The following is a 23,572-nucleotide window of genomic DNA, read 5'->3' as shown; positions in this document are numbered from 1 at the left end:
AGAGGACTAACCAGGACCAGTAAATTGAACTTGATGTGCACAGTTGGTGGAGGGGAGTTTTAGTGTTTCACCTAAACAAAAAAAATATAAGAAATAGCAAATAATTAAATTAAATTAAATAATTGATAATTATTTTATTATTAAATAATCTTGTCTCCTCACAGGTTCTTGTCATTTGAAATCTTCTCCAGCAGCGCAGCCTGAACATTCCTGAAGATGTTGGAACAAACAAACATCAAAGTGTCAGCATATATCAGATATGTCATTCACAAATAAAATTAATGCAAAATCAATACTAAAACCTGGATGTGTGTTTCTTTTTCAAATGTTCTTTGTTTCTACTTGCTGGTATTAACTCACAGTATGAAGTCTTAGTGCTTTAACCTGTTAGTAATTTTTAACAGTACTTTGCATAGTTAGTGGGAGTACAGTGATGATATTGTGAGGTCTGAACAGGAAGAAGTATTCAGATCTTTTACTTCAGTAGAAATATCACTGTGTCACAAGTAAATGGCAGATGGCCGCCCACCATTGAGTCTGGTTCTGCTCGAGGTTTCTGCCTCTTAAAAGGAAGTTTTTCCTTGCCACTGTCGCCAAGTGCTTGCTCATGGTGGGAATTGTTGGGTCTCTGTAAATAAAATTATATAGAGTTCGGTCTAGACCTGCTCTATAGGGAAAGCGCAATGAGATAATTTCTGTTATGAACTGGCCCTATATAAATCAAATTCAGTGGAAATGAATTGAATTCATGACAAGTCCAAATGGTTCCACTTTACTTAAGGTCAAGGGAATTATTCATGACGCAATTATAATGGTCTCATGACGTTGTCAAAACCCAGCACATATGACAGTATAATGTAATGTTAACACATAAAGGTAAATAGTTTCTTTAAGACTTCTATCGTAGAAAAGGTTTCAGTCATAGTCATCTGGACACTGTTTTCAGAATCAAGACGTTTTGGCTCCCATCCGGAAGTCATTCTCAATTGTGAAAAAATGGCACAGGAACTAGAAATCTAAGCTACTCTGTGTTACATAAGCCCCGCACTCAGGAAGGAGTCTACCTGAGTATCTGTTGATTAGCTAGTTTCACCTGAAACTGACCTAATAGTTTCCAAGATGGCCCAGTAATCAGTAATCAGGCCTATTGTTTTCTGGCTGCATCTACTTCATCACTGTTAAGTACCTGATTAGCATGTGATTGGCGTGACCAATGGTCACCAAGAGTAGCTTGAATTTCTAGTTCCTGTGCCATTTTTTCACAATTGAGAATGACTTCCGGATGGGAGCCGAAACGTCTTGATTCTGAAAACAGTGTCCAGATGACTACGACTGAAACCTTTTCTACGATAGTTTCTTTAAGTTTGATAAATAGGCATGCTATGGCAAGTTTTATGACAGGTAATAATTTCTTGGTTAATGTCAAGTTGTCATAACAAAGACATCTCAAACAATGTCAACTTTGAATTAAAAGTGACATAATTAACCAAATGACACTTAATGACAACAGTCATAAACCTTCATAAAGACTCCTTCGTGTTCATGACAGTTATGTCAGTCTAATGCTCCCACCTTCAAATAAATAATAAATACAATTGAAGTGAATTGAATTGAACTGGCCTTATAACATTTTAATGACATCTGTATGACAAGCCCAAATGGTTCCACTTTACTTGAGGTCAAGGGAATTATTCATGACCCAATTATAATGGTCTCATGACAGCCAATGTCAACCAAATGACACTTAATGACAACAGTCATAAACCTTCATAAAGACTCCTTCATGTTCATGACAAATAAGGTGTTACCACTGCTTTCACATTCTTGAACATAAAAACTTTATTCAAACATCAAAATGTCCTACACAATTAGGACATTATTGCTATTACTTCTAGTGTTCATACCTTTAAAACCTTCTGAAATATTCAACGTTTTCCAGGGATTTTTTCCCCCATTCAAATTAATGGACAGATTATTAGAGTGGGTGACATCACACGCAGAGTTAAACTGTTAAACTCTCTTCAACTTCCTCTTACTCCCACAATTTTCACTCTTCATATACAATTGTTCCTTTAAAACGTAGAAAAATTCATTTTCCTCTTTCAAAATGTATGTATGCATGTAACTATCTAAGCAAACGGACATACACATTTTGCCTCAAAGTGACAGGAGTTCCCTCCAACTGCCCCATTGACTCCAATGTTAACAGAGAGCAGAAATTTAAAAAAAAAAATGGATGCATGTTGAGTTCAGGTCTGTTTCAGATGTTTGACCCATGAAGACCTCTACCTTAGGCAGCATCTGGGAGCATACAGGCAGAGACTGGAAGAGCTAAACTATTCAGAGCTGTAAACTTATCATAACATTTTAACACTTTCATGCAAATATGCTAAACTGAGTGTAATGTGCTCTCTTTTACTTGTTTCAGATAAGACTCTGGCAGCAGTTTGTACACGCTGAAATATGGAATCATGTACTGCTAAAACATGTCAGAGCTAAAGCAGCGACCTTGTCTTCTCTTAACCTTTTTACACATAAATACAGCAGACTGAATAGAAACAGACAGAGGTCAATAACACACTGAGCACACACACTTTGGACTGATTCGAGGCTGGCTGCGGGCCCGGGGCCTTTATAAACCGACCTGCTTCCCTCCTCTCGTTCTGCTGTCCTGACAGAGCACAGAGCAGGGTGTGTTTGATTTTTGTCTCAGAGCAGGATGATTGTTGTGAAGCGAGCGGTGCTGCTGCTGCTGCTGCTGCTGCTGGCGGTGATCGGCACCGACGCGGCGCCGGGCCCCGGACACTGTGGCGTTCTGAACAAAACTCTGCCAACAAAAGACTTTCACAAGGTGAGCCTGTTTCTGGTCAGTTTGGTGCCTGAGACCAGACAATTAAAGATTTTAGTTTCATTCAACTTTATACAACTTCATTTAATTTCTGGTCTGTGCTGTGCCAGCCTGTCTGTCAATGAGTATGTTTATATGCTCACTAGTATGAGTCTTATCCTGGTTATAATCACATTTTATACAATATGGAACATAAGAACCTGGTTATTCATATACCTGTATGATTCTATTCTATACAGTCTTTGTCATTTCTGTACTGAGCTTAATTTTTGTTGCCCGAAAGTACTCAGATTTGTTACGTGTGTTACGTGTAATGTTATAATGTTTACCATGTTCACCATCTTAGTTAAGCGTGTTAGCATGCTACCATTTGCTAATTAGCAGTAAACACAGAATACATCTGAGGCTGATATAATATAAACCAAAGTGTCGGACACGTTAACATGTCGACCTGATGGTGGTGCTAGATGAAAAGTCAGAGGATCATCAAAGTTATTACAGTTCATCCTGAGGGGAACATGAACGACCTGTTCTCATTTCCAGGTCATCAGATACCGACATTTTGTCATGCACCTCAGCTTTGGTTACCCTTCAGAGAATCACTGTTGCTCACAAAGTTGTTAAGTTACCCTTTAAAGTTTGAAAATAGAGGAATCACAACCCACCATTTGTAAGCTTTAAAGTAGAGAATACAAACTCCTCCACCCTGAAACCCCAAAACTTCCCAGAGAAAACACAGAGGACAAACATGTTCTCAGTGTCCTCTGTGATAGCTTTAGCTTTTTCTGACCTTTCCCCCTCCTCCTGCAGATTTTCGGGGACTGGGTTCTGGTCTGGTCCGTCTCTGATTACCAGCTAGGCTCTGACGTGCTGGGAAACCTCTCCAGCTCCCACGTCAAGCTCCAACTCCTCCCCGACAACAAAACCATCGTGTACAACGAGAGGAACATGTTCCTGTGAGTGCTTTCATTCCAAACTATTTAAATAGTGGTTTATGTAGATTTAAGTTAGTTTAAGTCAGTCGGCTGCTGCCGGTGGATTCATATTTAGCATACAGACATGAAAGTGGTTTCGATCTGAACATCTGACTGTCGGCAAGAAAGCAAATAAGCGTATCTCAAACTTTTCCTTTAAACGAGATAATGTGATCATACCTCTGCCTTCCACTACCAAGAGATGGGAAGATGACATAAAGAAGCGAGACAGGTCCGACTATAGACCTCGCGTCTGGGGATCCCAGGGCTGCGAGCCAATGGGAAGAGGGTAGAGACCCCTTTACGTGAGAAGGGCCACTTCCGTTAGCTGCTCAAGAGTTTAAGTAATGTTGACATAATGTTTTCTTGTCAGATAAAAATTGGACCCTCTTGGAAGAAGTGGCCTCAGATAGCAGTAATAAACCAAGTTAGCTTTGACACAGAGCTCATGGAGGATATTATGGTACTTTAAAACCCTCAGCACAGATTGCTGCAATTTGCATCAAAGACCACACTCCTTCTCTGAGTCATAACTCGGTCAAATCTGAATATGCAGACATGATACACATATTTTTAGATTCAGTGTGACTTATTTTCTGAGGATATCACCGTCTTGATGTCCATCGCAAATGAACGTCCATAAATCCACTTAGAAATCACAGAAAAAAGAAAATCCTTCTAACAGTGGAACTTACCGTGGGTCCACTGCAGACAGGAGCCGCTAACAGCTAATTCGGCATCCTATTAATGCTGACAATTAGCAAAACTGAAAACAAATATAGGCTAAAAAAAAAACAGGGCTCAAGTTGTAGCCCACAGTGTAACTCACTGAATCCATGGCAACATTATACTTCCTGTTTACATCCCTCAAAGCATTATGGGAACTATAGTTAGATAATAATAACAATAATGTTAGTAGATAATAATAACAGGGGTGACAAAATCCATTAAAATTGATGCAACATGATTTGGGGTTACTAAGGTTTAATGTCTCATCAACATGGTTCTTATATTCCTGGAACACTGACACTCTCCTCCATGTATTCATATACAGATATTTGTCCTGTATTGAAAACCTGTGTACATATAGATGAAAAACTCAAACAATTTTAAATTTTGGCAGTTTGGGGGTGCAGTTGTTTCACCTTTGTCTGAGGGGAGGCCCACAGTGGCAGTCTTTGAAACCTCCTGGGCTACAGGGAGCAAATACAGTTTTTAATGATAGAGGCCCAAGAACTGAACCCTGGGGGACTCCACGTCATGGTTATCGGTTCAGATTTACTGTCACCAACGGCAGCAACATAGTCCAAGCCCTTGAGATATGATCCGATATGATCTTTAGAGGTGTTGGGAAAAGATGTGAAGATGTGTCTGACAGTCGTAGAGTCAGCAGGTTGTTGTGTTGTCTAACTGGTTTGTGTTGTGTCATTTTCAGTGATAAGCCATGTACTCAGTACTTTATCAACATGTCGATGCCCTCTGACCCCTCCGACTCTGACCACCACACACTGCACACCGAAGCTGCCAGTGAGTCACATTAACACTCACGCATTTATACAGGCACATATTTAAACATATACTTTTGAGGATCCTCATTGACACAATACATTCCCTAACCCTAAACCTAACTTTAACCATCATAACTAAGTGCCTAACCCCAACATTATTTATTTTCTGTGACAGCAAACACAACACACAGTCATCCAGTAACTATTATACTGCGACCTGAGCTCATCTACGCACTTTATGGCTGACTAAAGTAACGTAAGGGGAAAGGCTCACTTTCACAGCAACACCGCCGGTTACCCACAAGGCCGCCTTCCTTAAAGGGGAAGGCTCGGCTGGTAACGCACAGGTGCAGTCAGGCTGTGAGCGTGCTAACTGCTAACCAGAGGTGGAAGAAGCATTCAGGTCCATTACTTAAGCAAAAGTACTAACACCAACCCCACTGTGAAAATACTCCACTACGAGTAAAAGTTCTGCATTCTAAACCTTACTAAGGTAAAAGTGTGTAAGTATTATAGCAGCATTTACTTAAAATACTCATAATGCAGTAAAACGCTCCCTGTCAGTGTTTTATTATATCTGATGTTTCTGGATTCATATTCCTGCTGCATTAATGTGTGTGTTGCATTTTACTGCTGCAGATGTTTCAGGTTGAGCTCATTTTAACTGCTTTATATACTGTTGGGCAGTTTAACCTGCAGCAATGCATCATGGTCTATAAGATCGTCACATGATTGCACTATTGGAGAATTAGTTTATATGGAGTTATTTTACAGAAAATGTGTATATCGAGATGCATATTGCATATCACGGCATAGCCTAAAAATAGAGATATTATTTATAAGCCGTACCGCCCAGCCCGAGGTATAGGCATAGTATATATGTGTAATTCAGTATAGTATGGGCATAGGTATAGCATAGTGTAAGTATAATATAGGTATAGTGTAGTGTAGGTATATGTTTATGTAGTGGTAGTAGCAGTTTTAATAAAAATATTAATGTAATCACCATTATATATATCAATATTATTATTCATGTTTGTTATTATTACAACTAATGCTGCAGTGTTTCTTCTTTTTAATTATTCTTCCTCTTCTCGTTGTTACTATTATTGTTTTGCTGTTGTTGTTGTTGATATTATTGTATTACCATTGTTGTTGTGATTGTTGTTGATGTTGTTGCTGATAGTGGTGTGATAGACAAAGACAGTAATGTGAATGTGTGTTCTTTGTGTGTGTGTGTGTGTGTTAGTGGTGGAGAAGGACGGAGTTGTTCAACCGTACAACGACTCAGGCGACGTGGATTTCTATGAGAGCTGCTCCGACTGTCTGGTGATGGTCTACAGAGAGAAAGAGTTCCAGTTCCTGCTCATCTACAGTAAACAACACACACACACACACACACACACACACACACACATATTCACATTACTGTCTTTACAACAGATTCAACATTTTGGAATATAAACGTATGTGTGAGGATTCTCTCGTTCTGGCAGTTTATTCACAATTATTTTAACAAATTAAATTAAACTCAGTGACGTGTGTGTGTGTGTGTGTGCGTGTGTGTGTCTCAGGGAGGGAGGGGCACCATCGGGATGTTGAGCTGTTGAAAGCGGCACACAGCGATCATAAGAAACTGGCAGAGTGTCTGGGATTTCCTCACGACAGACCGTTCAGCTACGATGGAGTTGCAGGTCAGTTTCTGTGAGCGGGCTCTCGCTGTCGACCACATTGGTTCTGGGTTTGAATGTGGGTTCATTCTGTGTGGGTTTTTCATTCATTCATACAGGCCTGGTGGCCTTCGATGGCTCTTTACCTTGTTGAAGAAACAATGGACCAATCAGAGTTTAGTAGTCAGGATTAAGAATGAGGACACCATCTAGCTACATTCATTTCTTATTGTCATAACAAGAAAGCTATCAAAACATTACATTTATGTTGTAAGCATAAGGTGGTTGTATACACTTTGTAAATGTCTGTGTGTTTTGTATTTTGGTTATATTCAATAAAGAACATAACCAAAAAAAAAGCGACATTCATGAAAGATAGTGAGCAGCTGTTCAGGTTCGACTTACAGAAATAACAACTCTTAAATCAACATATTTCTTTTATCGTAGAAAAGGTTTCAGTCATAGTCGTCTGGACGCTGTTTTCAGAATCAAGACGTTTCGGCTCCCATCCGGAAGTCATTCTCAATTGTGAAAATGGTCTGAGAACTCAGAAATTTAAGCTACTCTGTGTTGCTTAAGTCCCGCCCTCAGGGAGGAGTCTACCTGAGTGTCTGCTGTTTACCTGCCTAGTTTCACCTGAAACTGACCTTCTTTTGTTTCCATGATGGCCCAGTAATCAGTAATCAGGCCTATTGTTTTCTGGCTGCACCTCCCTCATCACTGTTAAGTACCTGGTTAGCATGTGATTGGCTTGACCACGGTGCTAATACACTGTGGTAAACGGTTGGTAAGTTGAATCTCAGACCACCATTTCTGTTCAAAGAGGGGTTTTCTTTTTTCACAAAAATGGCTTCTTTGACTCCTCTTTCAAACCAACTCTTCTCTCTACTTAGAATCTTCACCTGTCTTCAAATGTGTGGTTTGTAGCTTTTAGATGCAACTGCACGGCGCTCTGCGATCCCAGTAGGTCAGTTTCAGGTGAAACTAGGCAGGGTAAACAGCAGACACTCAGGTAGACTCCTCCCTGAGTGCAGGGCCTAAGTAACACAGAGTATCTTACATTTCTGAGTTCTCAGACCATTTTCACAATTGAGAATGACTTCCGCATGGGAGCCGAAACATCTTAATTCTGAAAACAGCGTCCAGATGACAACAACTGAAACCTTTTCTACGATAGAACACTCCTGGACGAACGAGGGACGACACCATCATATTTCTTTTATCAACATGACAGAAAACAGCTAACATGAACACCAGGTCACACTGAAGAGAAATGAAGTGGACATTCACTCTGAATATCAGAGGTGGAGATATCCTGACTTTTAGTCCAAAAAACACTGGATCCCACATTTCCCATCATGCACCTGGACTGTGTCTTTCAAACTCCACACCTCCAGTTTGTAACACAGGCTGTATTCATCACCGCCTGCTATGTTAATAGTACCTACTGATTTGGCCAGAATCTAGCATGTAGCATGTAGCATGTAGCATGCAGTATGCAAACAAAAGCCAAATCTGCAGTTCGCCAAAAATACCCGGATGTCGTACTGATTTGGAAAAAATCTCCAGTATGCATCGGACCAGTCTATCTCGCGTACTGTGTCCCACAATGCAAAGCGATGGAATGGTCACAACAACTGGTCATTGTAGAAATGGCGGAGAGCAACACCCCCCGTCAGTGGTGGACAGGGAGGCATATATCCTAGGTCCTAATGACAAAAAATATAACGTAACGTTAGATTTAAGTTCTGTGTATCGTGTTGTTTTCTGATTGACAGCTCGCTGAGGTTAACGTTGTTGTCTTCGTGATGTCAAACGTTAGCTTAGCAGGCTCAACTTAAACGTTATGGCTTTGTTATGGGTAGTTTGTTACAGATTTCAGGCTGCAGCCTCGTTCTCCTTACAGATTAAATCAGACATTTACGTATTATCGTATACATTCATATTCCTCCTATTGTTTACCAAAACCGGAAACCGGGTAAGCCTGGCCTAGCATACTGCATAATATTACTATGAAAAGCGATAAGTAGTACATGCTGCATACTGCGTTCGTCTGTAGTATGTAGTAGTCAAGGACTAACCAGGACCAGTAAACTGAACTTGATGTGCACAGTTGGTGGAGGGAAGTTTTAGTGTTTCACCTAAACAAAAAAATAGCAAATTAAATAAATGAAAAATATAAATTCTTCTCCTCTTGTCTCCTCGCAGATTTTTGTCATAAGAAATCTTCTCCAGCAGCGGAGCCTGAACAGTCCTGAGTGAAGATGTTGGAACAAACAAACATCAAAGTGTCAGCATATATTAGATATGTCATTCACGAATAAAATAAAAGCAAAACAATTACTAAAACCTGGATGTGTGTTTCTTTTTCAAATGGCTTTAAATAAAAATGATGGCTCTGCTTTTCTCAAATGATCTGCATTTTAATCAAACCATCTTTGGTTCTACTTGCTGGTATTAACTCACAGTTTGAAGCCTCTGTTACGAGTAAAAGTCCCACAAAAAGTACTTGGTGATCCCTTTCAGAGTGTATATTATTATTATTATTATTATTATTATTACTGATGTAAGACGGTGTAGTCCCTCATTCGTCCAGGAGTGTTCTATCATAGAAAAGGTTTCAGTCGTAGTCATCTGGACACTGGCTGCACCTCCCTCATCACTGTTAAGAACCTGATATGAACCAATCACATGCTAATCAGGTACTTAACAGTGATGAGGGAGGTGCAGCCAGAAAACAATAGGCCTGATTACTGATTAGTGGGCCATCATGGAAACAAAAGAAGGTCAGTTTCAGGTGAAACCAGGCAGGTAAACAGCAGATACTCAGGTAGACTCCTTCCTGAGGGCGGGGCTTAAGCAACACAGAGTAGCTTACATTTCTGAGTTCTCAGACCATTTTCACAATTGAGAATGACTTCCGGATGGGAGCTGAAACGTCTTGATTCAGTGTCAGCAGTGTCCAGACGACTACGACTGAAACCTTTTCTACGATTACTGATGTATTAACATGTAAGGAGCTTTTTAATGTTGCAGCTGGTGGAGCTCATTGTAAATACTTTATATCAAACAACAAACCCCGGGTCACCAGAGACATTAAGGTCCTCTCGAATGAGAAGAAGAGGGCCTTCAGAGACGGGTTCAGGTAACGGGGGGACCTGGACTGGGCCAACGAGTTGAATCTGTTCTTCAACTGTTCACCCCTCCTCCAGCTCTTGGACCATCTGCCCCCCTCAACCTCCTGTTATAACCATCAACACCATACATGCCCCCTCACAACCAGCTCTCCACAACACACTCTTTCCCACTTTGAACTGCAACTGCTGCACAAAAGTTTCCCTTGGAATAAATAAAGTCTTATCTTATCTTATACAGTGGTGTGCAAAAGTGTTTGCCCCCTTCCTGATTTCTTATTTTTTTTGCATGTTTGTCACACTTAAATGTTTCAGATCATCAAACAAATTTAAATATTAGTCAAATATAACACAAGTAAACACAAAATGCAGTTTTCGAGCAGGACTCTGACTAGGCCGCTCCAAAGTCTTCATTTTGTTGTTCTTCTTCGTCTGTCAGCCTCACTAGAATGCTGTATCGAATTCACATCTGAATCCATATAAGGTTCGGCTATTATGCAACAGATGTTGAATAAACATTCGCAAACAGTTTGCTCAACTTATCTCCACTAGGCCAGTCCAAAGTCTTCATTTTGTTCTTCTTCAGCCATTCAGAGACCCCACAACAACATCCAAAGAACTGCAGGCCTCACTCACCTCAGTTAAGGTCAGTGTTCATGACTCCACCATAAGAAAGAGACTGGGCAAAAATGTTCCAAGATGAAAACCACTGCTGAGCAAAAAGAACATTAAGGCTCGTCTCATTTTTGCCAGAAAACTTCTTGATGATCCCCAAGACTTTTGGGAAAATACTCTGTGGACTGACGAGACAAAAGTTGAACTTTTGGAAGGTGTGTGTCCCATTACATCTGGCGTAAAAGTAACACCGCATTTCAGAAAAAGAACATCATACCAACAGTAAAATATGGTGGTGGTAGTGTGATGGTCTGGGGCTGTTTTGCTGCTTCAGGACCTGGAAGACTTGCTGTGATAAATGGATCCATGAATTCTGCCGTCTACCAAAAACTCCTGAAGGAGAATGTCCGGCCATCTGTTCGTGACCTCAAGCTGAAGCGAACTTGGGTTCTGCAGCAGGACAATGATCCAAAACACACCAGCAAGTCCACCTCTGAATGGCTGAAGAAGAACAAAATGAAGACTTTGGAGCGGCCTAGTCAAAGTCCTGACCTGAATCCTATTGAGATGCTGTGGCATGACCTTAAAAAGGCAGTTCATGCTCAAAAACCCTCCAATGTGGCTGAATTATAACAATTCTGCAAAGATGAGTGGGCCAAAATTCCTCCACAGCGCTGTAAAAGACTCATCGCAAGTTATCGCAAACGCTTGATTGCAGTTGTTGCTGCTAAGGGTGGAGCAACCAGTTATTAGGTTTAGGAGGCAATCACTTTTTCACACAGGGCCATGTAGGTTTGGATTTAGTTTTCCCTTAATAATAACAACCTTTACTTGTGTTATCTTTGACTAATATTTAAATTTGTTTGATGATCTGAAACATTTAAGTGTGACAAACATAAGAAATCAGGAAGCGGGCAAACGCTTTTTCACACCGCTGTATATTATATAAATATAGGCCTACAGTATGTACGATCTTAATCTGTAACTAAAGCTGTCAGATAAATGTAGTGAAGCAAAAAGTACAATATTTGCCTCTGAGACGTGGTGGAGTAGTTATTAAGTACCATCAAATGGAAATACTCAAGTAAAGTACAAGTACCTCAAAATGTACTTTCCACCCCTGGGTCTGGACTGGAACTCAAGAGGACGGTCAAAATATAATGTCAATAATAATAATCATAATAAACGTATAACAAATAATAATAATTAATTATAAACTCAGAAATGGCTGCATTTCTTAAGGAAACTTAAGAAGGCAAATTTCCTGTGCCAAGTTCTTGTTAACTTTTACAGAGGAGCAACAGAAGCATCCTGACTGTGCACGGCCAGGACCGGAGGGCTCTGCAGGGGATTAAAACCGCTCAGAGGACCATTGGTACCAACCTACCAGCGATATCGGAGAGGTGAGGTGTGTCACCCACCCCCCCCAGCCACAGCCTGTTCACCCGTCTGGAAAGAGATACAGAAGCATCTGCTGTCGTACCACCAGACTACGGAGCAGCTTCTTCCCTCCTCCACCTCATCCTCCACCCTCCACCGTAAATAAATGACATGGAACTTTCTGTTGTGCTGGTTTTGCACATTACCATACCTTTGTATAAAGTATGTGTATATGGATAACTGTATATATTGTTTTTATTTTCATTTTTATTCTATTTTTTTTATTTTAATTATTAATTAATTAATTATTAATTTCACCGTGCAGGGTTAGGGCAGCCCTGTGTTGTAGAATGACTGACCTTGAACCTTGAATAACGTCGCTTTGAGGTGAATAATCGTGTAAAAACAGCAGTTCGTCCCTCCCACCAGCAGGCGGCGGTACAGCGCCGCTGCGTGACGTCAAACTGCTTGAGTGCCATCAAGAAGACGCTGTGTCGTCACTTCCTCCAGGTATTTTCAACATGGAGTCGTGCGGTATGAAGCTGAGTTTCTGGGAGAACGGACCAACGCCCGGACAGTTTTACTCTTTCCCCGGCGGCAACAGCAGTAGCAGCGGGTCGGGCACAGCATGCGGGCCGGTCAGACACACACTGTGAGTCGTCCGCTCCGACAGAACCGCGACTGTTTGCCGTTAATTTAACCCGCAACCTCCGCTGTCGGTTTCGGTTTGTCCGCCGCCGCTGTGCTGTATCATCATGGAGAAACGATAGCTAGCTGATGCTAAGCTAACTGATAGTTTACATATGTTGAAACGCTTTTACAGCTCAATATAGATACTTTGTGAGTTATTTAATTAGCTTTAAACAATAAAAATGAGACTGTATATTGATCAGTAATAAGCTGGTCATATCGTAGTTTGCGTTGTTTCTTTCTGTTTTGCTGACTAATGTTAGCCGTGTTAGCTAGCCACCGTCAGGGAGCTTATCAGAGGAAGTTTAAAATTCATTTCTGCAGTTTATAGAGTTATTCGTTGAGCCCCTGGTATGTGAGATTATTGGTCTTTACTTTTATGTTTATTATGCTTTATCTTATTGTTATTAATGGATGGGTGATGAAACTGAAATAGGTTTGAGTCTCTTTCTGTTCCCAGACGTTAACTTCACTCACTCAGCATCAGAGACTTTGTCACTTTACAGCACTTTCATACAAACAAACATGTTTAAACAGCAATTCTAGTCATCTTTAAATCTTACCTGAATAAGATTAGTGACATAATTCAGGTGGACTGTCAAAACATAATGGCAAGAATTGTTTTGTGAACTTTTGTGTATAATATAGTGATTGTTTTATCAGATTTTCTATCCAACCACGAGGCAACTGCAAACGTTAGCTGTAGCTAAGACTTTAGAAATACCGAGTCATCGTGAGTCCAAATTGTTTGCTCAGTAAACTCATCCTCAGGTCGTTAAAGTCCCTAAATCTCCAGATGAAAATGCAGACGAGCGTCAGCTGATCGTTCTTCAGGGAAGCGCTGATGAGATTATAAACCTCCTCTGTCTCTGTGTCTCTGAGCAGTAACCCCATGGTAACCGGGACGTCGGTGCTCGGGGTGAAGTTCACCGGCGGCGTCATGATCGCGGCGGACATGTTGGGCTCGTACGGCTCTCTGGCTCGCTTCAGGAACATCTCGCGCCTCATGAAGGTGACGCTCGCTGCTGAGCGAACAGCATCAGCTGTCGTAGTAAATAAACGTTGTTGTTGACAGTCTTTGTTCTGTTTCTGTTTCAGGTGAACGGCAACACCATCCTGGGAGCTTCAGGAGACTACGCCGACTACCAGTACCTCAAACAGGTCATCGAACAGATGGTGTAAGCTGCCGCAGACAGAAATATAACCGCCTGCATGTGTAGCTGCTCTGTGTCGAGACATTAAGGTTTAGTTTCGTTCCCTTCTGGCTCTTTTGTCTCCGTCAGTATTGACGAGGAGCTGCTGGGTGACGGCCACAGCTACAGTCCGAAGGCGGTCCACTCCTGGCTGACCCGAGTCATGTACAACCGTCGCAGCAAGATGAATCCGCTGTGGAACACCGTGGTGATCGGAGGTTTCTACAACGGAGAGAGGCGAGAGCTGTTTGCTCTTCTTCTTCTTCTACTCGCTGTCTGCTGTAGTCAGTTTAACCGGGCTGGTTTTAGCCGGTTATGTTGAAACTAAACAACATTTTGTGAGCTATAATTAACCAGTCGGCCATCTTGCCTCCCTACAGTTTCCTAGGTTACGTGGACAAGCTGGGCGTGGCCTATGAGGCGCCCACAGTGGCCACAGGCTTTGGAGCGTACCTGGCTCAGGTGAGTGAGTTAGTTCTCCTGCTCTAAAGCTCTGTTATATCCTGACAGGGACTCAGATCAGAAGGGTGACGTTTAGATCCCGATCAGAGTCCTTTTAACATCTGCTGATACCGATCCGCTCCGATACTTATATTTACCCAAATGTCCATTAGCTATGTATCTGACGCACTGAAGTAACAGCTGATTTGACCCGACACCAGAGACGTTTGGCATTTTAACCGCTGGAAGTGACATCAGCGCCAAAATTACAGAATGCCTCTCGCATAACGTCACGCAGATCCGGATAGCGGAACCGACAACACTTGTTTTTTGTTTCCGGCCGGGATGGAGGATCCTGTCTGCGAGCTCGCTGTACCCTGGACGACATGGGGAAGTGCAGACTCAGTTCAAATTGGCTATTTAACCAAGATTTCGCGGCATGGCTGAAACCGGTACGAGGCTCGGGCGAAACGTTTTTCAAACTCGCCACGATGGGAATCAAGGCAGTGGAGTGCCACATGCAGAGTGAGAAACACAAAATCGCCAAGAAAACCCGCCAACTTTATTTCCCAGTCCTGTTCTACCCTTGTCCCCGCCTCCACCCGAATCTCCTATACCAGCACCAGGCTCAGCAGCAGCAGATCTTCGAACAGCATTCGGGTGTATACCAACAAACGCCAATCATACGAGTCAAAGGAGGGAGCAGGAGACCTGTTCCCGGCCCCGCGTTTTACATGCATGTCCGACAAGACGGTGTAGTGGCAATTCCTTCGGAATAAAGAAACACTCAAGCCAATCACTTGTCTTTCTGCAGGTTTACTTCAAGCGTCTGCAGACGGACTCACAGCAGCAAAAACATACATCAGTATAATCTGCTCTGAATGAGTACAGAGGAAAAATCAGTTATTTATCCAGTCTTCAGGGTCCGGCTCCTCAACCCGGGGAGACGAGCGTCCCTGAAGTCTGGACATAACAGTCAATAGGATGTTTTGTATTTCTATGTCGTCATAATCAGTGTACTGTTCTCATCTCGCACACCAAACAATCATACACAAATGAAGTATTGACGCCAGACAATTATAATAATATCTGTATGTTATTACATCAGAGAGGCCATTACAATTCCTCCCTTTTTAGCATAAAATCATCTTAAAAATAAATGCTAATCAAAATAATTAAGAACAAACAAGGAAAAATCAAACAACCAGACAAGTGGGGAAAACCTCAAGTGTCAAAGGAAGAAAACCCCACATATACTTATCATTAGCTTATCCAGCACACTTCAATTCAGTAGCCTGTCATTAGCATGACAAGAGCTAATGACCTGCACCGGCCAGTTTGGATTAGCCCCACACATCTCAAACCAGCTTGTTGCAGATGCTAACAAGGAAGTCTCTTCAACATTTGAAGTAGATCATCTCATGTTTCATGTTACGTGGCAAAATTGTCCCTAACCCTAAGTCATCTCATTTTTGGTTGTTGTAAAATTGGTCTTAAATTTCATTCCGAGTGGCCACGAGAAGTGTGGTGTTTAACCTGCTGTGTGTGTGTGTGTGTGTGTGTGTGTGTGTGTGTGTGTGTGATGAGGGAGGTGGTGGAGAACAAGGTGGAGATCACCAAACAGGAGGCTCGGGACCTGCTGGAGCGCTGCCTCAAAGTGCTGTACTACAGAGACGCTCGCTCCTACAACAGGGTGAGTTCGCTTTCCTCTCTCTTTACTGAGTGTCAGCTGATCCCAAGTCTGCCGTTTCTAAAGTCGTACTGTAATGAATTTATAACTGCTCTATAATCTGTTTTTATCTTTTACCGGTTTCACTGTATTATAATTATAATTTTTTGTCTCCTGCTTTTGACGGAGTTTGAGTAAAAATCACTACGGTTTGACGGTGATGAACGAGGCAGCCGAGGTTGAAATCACTAGAGCTGAAATGATCAGTTCGTTCATAAATTAGAAGAAATGCAACTTTGTTGTCCGTCACGGTAGAAAACTGTGTCTGGCAGTTCATCGACACGTTGAAACAAACGCCGCGTAACAACAGAACTGACGCTCCAAGTAATAAAACGCAGCGCACACAATTTAACAAAAACATTGATAGTTCGATTAAGTCTCTAAGAGTTGAGTTGGCCAACTGCCTGTAACATAAATAACTTCTTATTTACAATATTTGTTTGTTAATTGATTATTTTCAATAGTCACCTTGGTAAGTTATCATTTCAAAATGCCAATGATTTCATTTTTCTGTGTAAGACACGAAAAGCAGTTTTTGTTGTGTCGATCAGGAAATCGTTTTAAGTCAGATGTTGTATTTGCTCTTAATGAGTGATGTGTTTCTTGTTTTAGCACGAGATCGCCATAGTAACAGAAGAGGGCGTGGAGATTGTTGGTCCTCTGTCTTCTGAAACCAACTGGGACATCGCGAACATGGTCAGGTGGGTCCAAAGGTCCCAGAAGAGTCCTCTGAGGTTCCTCCTGTCATTTAAAAGCAGTCGGTGGGTTTATATCCGCGTCAGTAACTGGGCCGCGGTCAGCGGATTCAACGCCGTGTAAACTGGTGGTCGGGGTCGGGGATTGGAGAAACCTGATTTCTCCTGGAGAACGCCGGTTTGTCGGCCATGGACGCTGGTGACCGGGCTTCTAATTAAAAAATCCAGAAGCAGTGTCTTGTATCACTAAGATTCACTCAAAATAAGTAAACCTTGGTTCCAAAATAAGGTCGAGTCTCATTACTGACCTGCTGCTGGTTACTGCAGCACACGTAAACAAGATGTCCGACAAACCTGAGGGGCGTTTGCATTATTTCACTAATCAGCTGGAACTGTGATCCGATCAATGCTGGATTTTTAAGGTTAATACCAATATAAATATGATTTTTCAGCCAATATTCTTTTCTCTTTATTTAACAGACATTTTTAATAAGAAAACCTTAATTTTTGGTATTGAAGAACTGAAGATGTGGGACATTTTACTTGTGGACAAACTCTGCAACGTAGACTTCAAACATATTTTTGTTTTATTTTCTATACTGCACATTCTTATTGCTTATATTTACCTAAATGTCCATTAGCTATGTATCTGACGCACTGAAGTAACAGCTGATTTGACCCGACACCGGAGACGTTTGGCATTTTAACCGCTGGAAGTGACGTCAGCTGAGCGGCTCGGAGAATACAGAGCAGCATTAAGTTGGTTTCAGTTAGAGAAACCTGATAGTGTCGCCTCCTTCGCTGAAGAGGAGCAGGTCGTTATGATGGAGAGCTGTGAAGAATATAAACTTGTTACAGCATGAAGCGACGCTGTTGCTGCAGATAAGGCGAGCGAGGAACGCCGGCAGAACGTTGCTGCTCGCTGCCTCCCGTTTATTTCTAACGTGGCGGCTGCACGTTAGCGCTCTTCGACTTTAAACGCGATAGGACTACAGCAGATTTAAATTATACTTTTATACTCGAGAATATTCTTTTAGCGTATGGATGATCTGCAGTGTTAACATTACCTGGATGCATGCAGGTTCCCGTGGCGACGCGACGCGTACAGTTTGCGCTACTGCGCGGCTTCGTTGGGGTGGCGTTAACGTGCGGCTCGACGTGTTTGCACATTTATGACGTACTATTCCCTCAGCTGAGCGTCCATACCGCTTCGGAGAGAGTACGGTCAGGAAAAGAATTCGTGAAAGCCGAAACTGTGAACGTATCCTCCTCCTCCTCCGGAGGTGCAGCGTGCGTACGTTACCATGGCGTTCTAGCAGGTTAAACGAGAGCCGACATTGAAAGCTCTGGCGTCAGGCTCAGCGTACCTCGCTAACCCGTTAATCTCGCTTCGTGCTGCTGTCGCCCTCGGCCAGTGGAGACGAGGGCTGCGTGATTTATGTTTTTGTTATTGTTTTTATGAACTTCTGTAGTTAATCTGAAAACAGTAAACACGCAGTGTTTCGAACGAGTTGCTGCTTTTTATTAAAAATAAAAGGACAAACGGACGGACGGCCCTGAGATGTCGTAGATGAAATGCCATTTTTCAAACAGGGCACGTGTTCAAATACAGATGTAGAATAACTTGTATTCCAGCTAATTAAACACTTTTTAAATAAATTAAAACACGCTGAAACGCTTCGACGCCGCTGATGAAAGAATGGGAGGAAGCACGTGACACTGACACTGACCATAAAGTAAATGGAGAATATTTACTATTTGGTGTCTAAAATTTAAAATAAGTCAAAAGTTAGTTTGACTCCAGCAAAAACTAAATGTTATCGTTTTGATAATAGGATTCAATTTGGGGGAAAAATGCATTTTTATATATATATATATATATATATATATATATATATATATATATATATATATATCAGTGTTGCGATCAGTTGTCAGATAGTAAAAGTTCCCTCTTGAGATCATCAGATGTGATTGTTGTGCATTAACTCGTGTTTCTCCTGTTTCTCCGCAGTGGGTTTGAATGAAGACGAGCTGCGACTGATGAAGTCAAACAACAACAGCAACTGCGCGCGCCATCAGCTTATCTATCCCAGTTTAGTTTTTTCTGATGTTCACTGTAACTTTTGTATAATGGAAAATAAATGTGATGAGTCATAAAAAGTTTGTGTTTTCTTAAGATGAACGCTTGAAAAGTTCGAACTGGAAATCACAGGATTATAAAAGTCACTTTTTCCCCAGATAAAACATTTAAATGTCTGTCCAGTAAAATATATATATATATATATATATATATATATATATATATATATATATATATATATATATATATATATATATACCTACAGTTGGACACGTCTATTCAGTAGCTGTTAAAAAAATGTGGGGTTGTTTAATCAAGTGTTTTACTTGAAAATGAACATCCTGTGGTTAATCAGAATCAGAATCAGAAATACTTTATTGATCCCCGAAGGGAAACTCTTTGTTACAGCAGCTCGCCTTTACGTCAGTGCACACAGGAGAAAGTACTAGCAAACGATATAATACACTATAAAACTATAAAACAGGTCAGAAAATAAATGAAGTATCATGTCGGTATAAGTATAAGATAAACTAAGTGTCGAGTACCAAGTGGGTTTACTGGTTGATGATGAAAGTACAGTATAAAATACAATGTAACTTCTTATGTAATAAATAATATTAATAAGCGGAGGTGCATGTACTGTCGAGAGTAACTGAGGTATATAGTTTCAGTAGCAATAAATAAGAAAAACTAACAAGGGAAAACTAATATTGCACGTAAGTAGAACACAGAATATTGCACAATTATTATTAATTATGGCAGAGATGTTAATGATCAATGTCCAGTTTAGTGACTTCGGGTCATACAGACTGACACTTAGAGGGAGGAGTTAAAGAGTCTGATGGCCACAGGCAGGAATGACTTCCTGTGGCGCTCTGTGGTGCATTGTGGGGGGATGAGTCTTCCGCTGAAGGTGCTCCTTTGTTTGACCGGCACGTCATGGAGCGGGTGGGAGACGCTGTCCAAGATGCCGTGTAGTTCGGCCAGCATCCTCCTCTCTGACACCACCGCCAGAGAGTCCAGCTCCACCCCCACAATGCCACCGGCCTTACGGATCAGTTTGTTGAGTCTGTTGGCGTCCGCTGCCCTCAGCCTGCTGCCCTCATCCTGCTGCCCTCAGCCTGCTACCCTCAGCCTGCCGCCCTCAGCCTGCTGCCCTCAGCCTGCCGCCCTCAACCTGCTGCCCTCAGCCTGCTGCCCTCAACCTGCCGCCCTCAGCCTGCTGCCCTCAACCTGCCGCCCTCAGCCTGCTGCCCCAGCATGCAACAGCATACAGGACAGCACCGGCCACCACAGACTCATAAAACATCCTCAGCATCGTCCGGCAGATGTTGAAGGACCTCAGCCTCCTCAGGAAACAGAGGCGGCTCTGGCCCTTCCTGTAAACAGCTTGAGTGTTCTTAGCCCAGTCCAATTTGTTGTCTAAGTGTACTCCCAGGTACTTGTAGTCCTCCACAATGTCCACACTGACCCCCTGGATGGAAACCGGGGTCACTGGTGCCTTGGCCCTCCGTAGATCCACAACCAGCTCCTTAGACTTTGTCGCATTGAGCTGCAGATGGTTCTGCTCGCACCATGAGACAAAGTTCCCCACCACAGCCCTGTACTCAGACTCATCACCACCGCTGATACATCCCACCACAGCAGAGTCCTCAGAAACCTGCTGAAGGTGGCAGGACTCTGTGTGGTGGCTGAAGTCCGTGGTGTAGATGGTGAAGAGGAAGGGAGAGAGGACAGTCCCCTGAGGGGCCCCAGTGTTGCTGACCACGCTGTCCGACACACAGCGCTGCAGGCTCACGTGCTGTGGTCTGCCAGTCAGGTAGTCCACAATCCAGGACACAAGGGGGGCGTCCACCTGCACCGCTGCCAGCTTCTCCCCCAGCAGGGCCGGCCGGATGGTGTTGAAAGCACTGGAGAAGTCAAAAAACATGATCCGCAATGTCGAGGGTTTTAACGGTTTCAGGCTGATCGTGTCTTATTGGACACGGTTTTTATAATTAACATTTTGTTTTGTATTTTAGTTTGTCGGTTTGTATTTAATTTCAATCCACATTAACGTTATTCCTGTCAAAAAATAGTTAAATTTACCCTGAGGGATCCTACATAAAGTGGATATTTGGTCAAATTACACCATAAAATAATTCCCTCAAAAAATGTAAGAACATACAATCCAATAAATTGGCCTCAAACTAATATAATATGGACTCCTGTTTAGGCTTTAGACATGTTTAATACATATTTCTAAAATGTTTATTTGAAGTCCTTTCGCTTTTACTGTCTAAACAGGCGGCTGTTGCTATGCAGATTGTGCGAGATAAATTCATCTGTTTTGTAACTGGGCAGACCAGCAAAACGCGTCCAATCAGAATACTCCCTGTCAGAAAAATAATTCTGCTCGACGAATGGAATTTCACCCGCTTTTGGTATCCGGGTAGATTTGTGACGGCTCACCAATCGGAATAGACGTTGGCTTTGTAGTCAGGCAGACATAACAAAGTCGTCCAATCACAAAAAAATCTGAAAGGGGATTTTTGCTGTATCTTGGCTCAGGTACTTTCTTTTTCTTTTTTAAATTAAATACTGAAATGAGACTCACCGAACCGATCATACATTAATACCAGAATAAATTAACTGATATCGGGAATTATTTAGAAATTACAAATAGCGTGTAAAAACACGTTTAATGGGTGTTTCTGTGCTTGTTAGCTAATGCTATCTGATGTCAACTAGCTAGGCTAGCTAGCTAGCCTCTTACGGTTAGCAGCGGGCTTCTAGCTAGCCAAATAGGAACGCGGCAAATGTCAACGTTAGACAAACTAATATCACTTTATTTCATTGGAGGCAGTTTTCTCACTTTCTACGGATTTGAAACATCGTCAAATGTGCTTGTAATAAATCCAGCTAGCGTGTTGAAGTGTCGCTGCCCCGGTCAGCTAATACAGAGGGGTGTCTTGTGTTGTCCGCTAGCCAGTTAGCTCGGCAGTAACATGTTGAGCTGGGTCCGTGTGTGCGTGTGTGTGTGTGTGTTGTAATAGTAAATGGCAGGCACATGACCACCGGCGCTACGACCGCTGTAAACACGGCAGTCAGACATGACACGGGGAGCACGGCTGTCACATTTCGGCCGCCGCTACATGCTTTGCGTTTCCAGCTAACATTAGCTGGTGTGTGTACTCAGCATGGCCGGCGGCGGGCTGTGTTTTGCCCCCCACACAAACATGCCTCCCGCTCCGGTAGTAGTAGTAGCAGCAGCGTTTAACGGCACCGTGACAGCCGGCATGTGTCGCTACCCGGCAGCCGCTTTACCGGCTGTCAGCGCGAAACCGGGCTGAAATCAGCGCCTTGAAATGCCGTTTGATGTTAGAAAGTGAGCGCGCTGCTCCGGCTGCAGAGAGGTGGGAGTGACCGTCTGACAGCGGTGTTATTGTCCTCGTGCCGGGAGAAACCGTCCAGCAAACCCGCCAACTAACGACTGTTTGCAGCACTGAGTTAAATACATTTTTAAAATGCGTCAAATTCTTATTCCTCAAGTTGCTGCGAGGTTGTTAAAAGCACATATACATATATACAGTATGCTGCATCATTTCCCCCTCGTACAGATATCTAATATGAGGTCATAGATGGAGGTTTATATTAAATATAAGACTGTATATGTTTACATATATGGACAAATAACTTTGTCATTATCGTAGAAAAGGTTTCAGTCGTAGTCGTCTGGACGCTGTTTTCAGAATCAAGACGTTTCGGCTCCCATCCGGAAGTCATTCTCAACTGTGAAAATGGTCTGAGAACTCAGACATTTAAGCTACTCTGTGTTGCTTAAGCCCCGCCCTCAGGAAGGAGTCTACCTGAGTGTCTGTTAATAGCTAGTTTCACCTGAAACTGACCTTCTTTTGTTTCCATGATGGCCCAGTAATCAGTATTAGCATATGATTGGCTTGACCACGGTGTTAATACACTGTGGTAAACAGTTGGCAAGTTGAATCTCAGACCACCATTTCTGTTCAAAGAGGGGTTTTATTTGAACGGGGTGTCAAAGAAGCCATTTTTGTGAAAAAAGAGAACCCCTCTTTAAACAGAAATGGTGGTCTGAGATTCAATTTGCCCAAAGTCTGTCACAGTGTATTAACACCGTGGTCAAGCCAATCACATGCTAATCAGGTACTTAACAGTGATGAGGGAGGTGCAGCCAGAAAACAACAGGCCTGATTACTGATTACTGGGCCATCATGGAAACTATTAGGTCAGTTTCAGGTGAAACTAGGCAGAATAATCAACAGATACTCAGGTAGACTCCTTCCTGAGGGCGGGGCTTATGTAACACAGAGTAGCTTAAATTTCTAGTTCCCGTCCCATTTCTTCACAATTGAGAATGACTTCCGGATGGGAGCCGAAACGTCTTGATTCTGAAAACAGCGTCCAGACGACTACGACTGAAACCTTTTCTATGATAGAAAACACTCGAATGAGGGACGACACCGTCTTTGTCATTATTGTATGAATTACTGTGTGTAGATATAATCCATTTTAAATCAAATCTATAACATAAAGTGTGCAAAATGTGCAGGGGTCAGAATAGTTTTTGAAGCCACTAAATATTCACTTTACATAT

At 42.3% G+C, this 23,572-nt stretch overlaps 3 protein-coding genes across 4 annotated transcripts in view; all 3 read left to right on the top strand.

Moving 5' to 3' along the window:
* LOC122864712 overlaps positions 1–9,349 on the top strand; it is a 30,414-nt gene extending 21,065 nt beyond the window's left edge. The window contains exons 16-21 of the mRNA XM_044172325.1: positions 2,702–2,851; positions 3,659–3,804; positions 5,258–5,349; positions 6,580–6,705; positions 6,905–7,024; positions 9,209–9,349. Of these exons, the coding sequence (XP_044028260.1) occupies positions 2,702–2,851; positions 3,659–3,804; positions 5,258–5,349; positions 6,580–6,705; positions 6,905–7,024; positions 9,209–9,258 (684 nt within the window). The 3' untranslated portion in view covers positions 9,259–9,349. The remainder of the gene's footprint in view (positions 1–2,701; positions 2,852–3,658; positions 3,805–5,257; positions 5,350–6,579; positions 6,706–6,904; positions 7,025–9,208) is intronic.
* A 3,271-nt stretch (positions 9,350–12,620) lies between these two features.
* psmb4 (proteasome 20S subunit beta 4) lies at positions 12,621–19,040 on the top strand. Its single transcript, XM_044172139.1, has 9 exons — positions 12,621–12,781; positions 13,705–13,831; positions 13,918–13,997; positions 14,103–14,249; positions 14,393–14,474; positions 15,801–15,804; positions 16,034–16,146; positions 16,795–16,883; positions 18,892–19,040. The coding sequence occupies exons 1-9, from the start codon at positions 12,651–12,653 to the stop codon at positions 18,902–18,904; spliced, it is 786 nt and encodes a 261-aa protein (XP_044028074.1). The 5' UTR covers positions 12,621–12,650; the 3' UTR covers positions 18,905–19,040.
* A 1,748-nt stretch (positions 19,041–20,788) lies between these two features.
* rfx5 (regulatory factor X, 5) overlaps positions 20,789–23,572 on the top strand; it is a 22,367-nt gene continuing 19,583 nt past the window's right edge. Inside the window, exon 1 of one of the 2 annotated variants that reach the window (XM_044172070.1) lies at positions 20,789–21,510. The gene's annotated coding sequence lies outside the window, so the exon portion shown is untranslated. The remainder of the gene's footprint in view (positions 21,511–23,572) is intronic. The other variant, XM_044172069.1, reaches the window with a different exon arrangement.

Source organism: Siniperca chuatsi, linkage group LG17, assembly GCF_020085105.1.
Source record: "Siniperca chuatsi isolate FFG_IHB_CAS linkage group LG17, ASM2008510v1, whole genome shotgun sequence".
Lineage (NCBI taxonomy): Eukaryota > Metazoa > Chordata > Actinopteri > Centrarchiformes > Sinipercidae > Siniperca > Siniperca chuatsi.
Note: the sequence above shows the minus strand (reverse complement) of the source record. Positions and strands in the feature narration are given on the sequence as shown.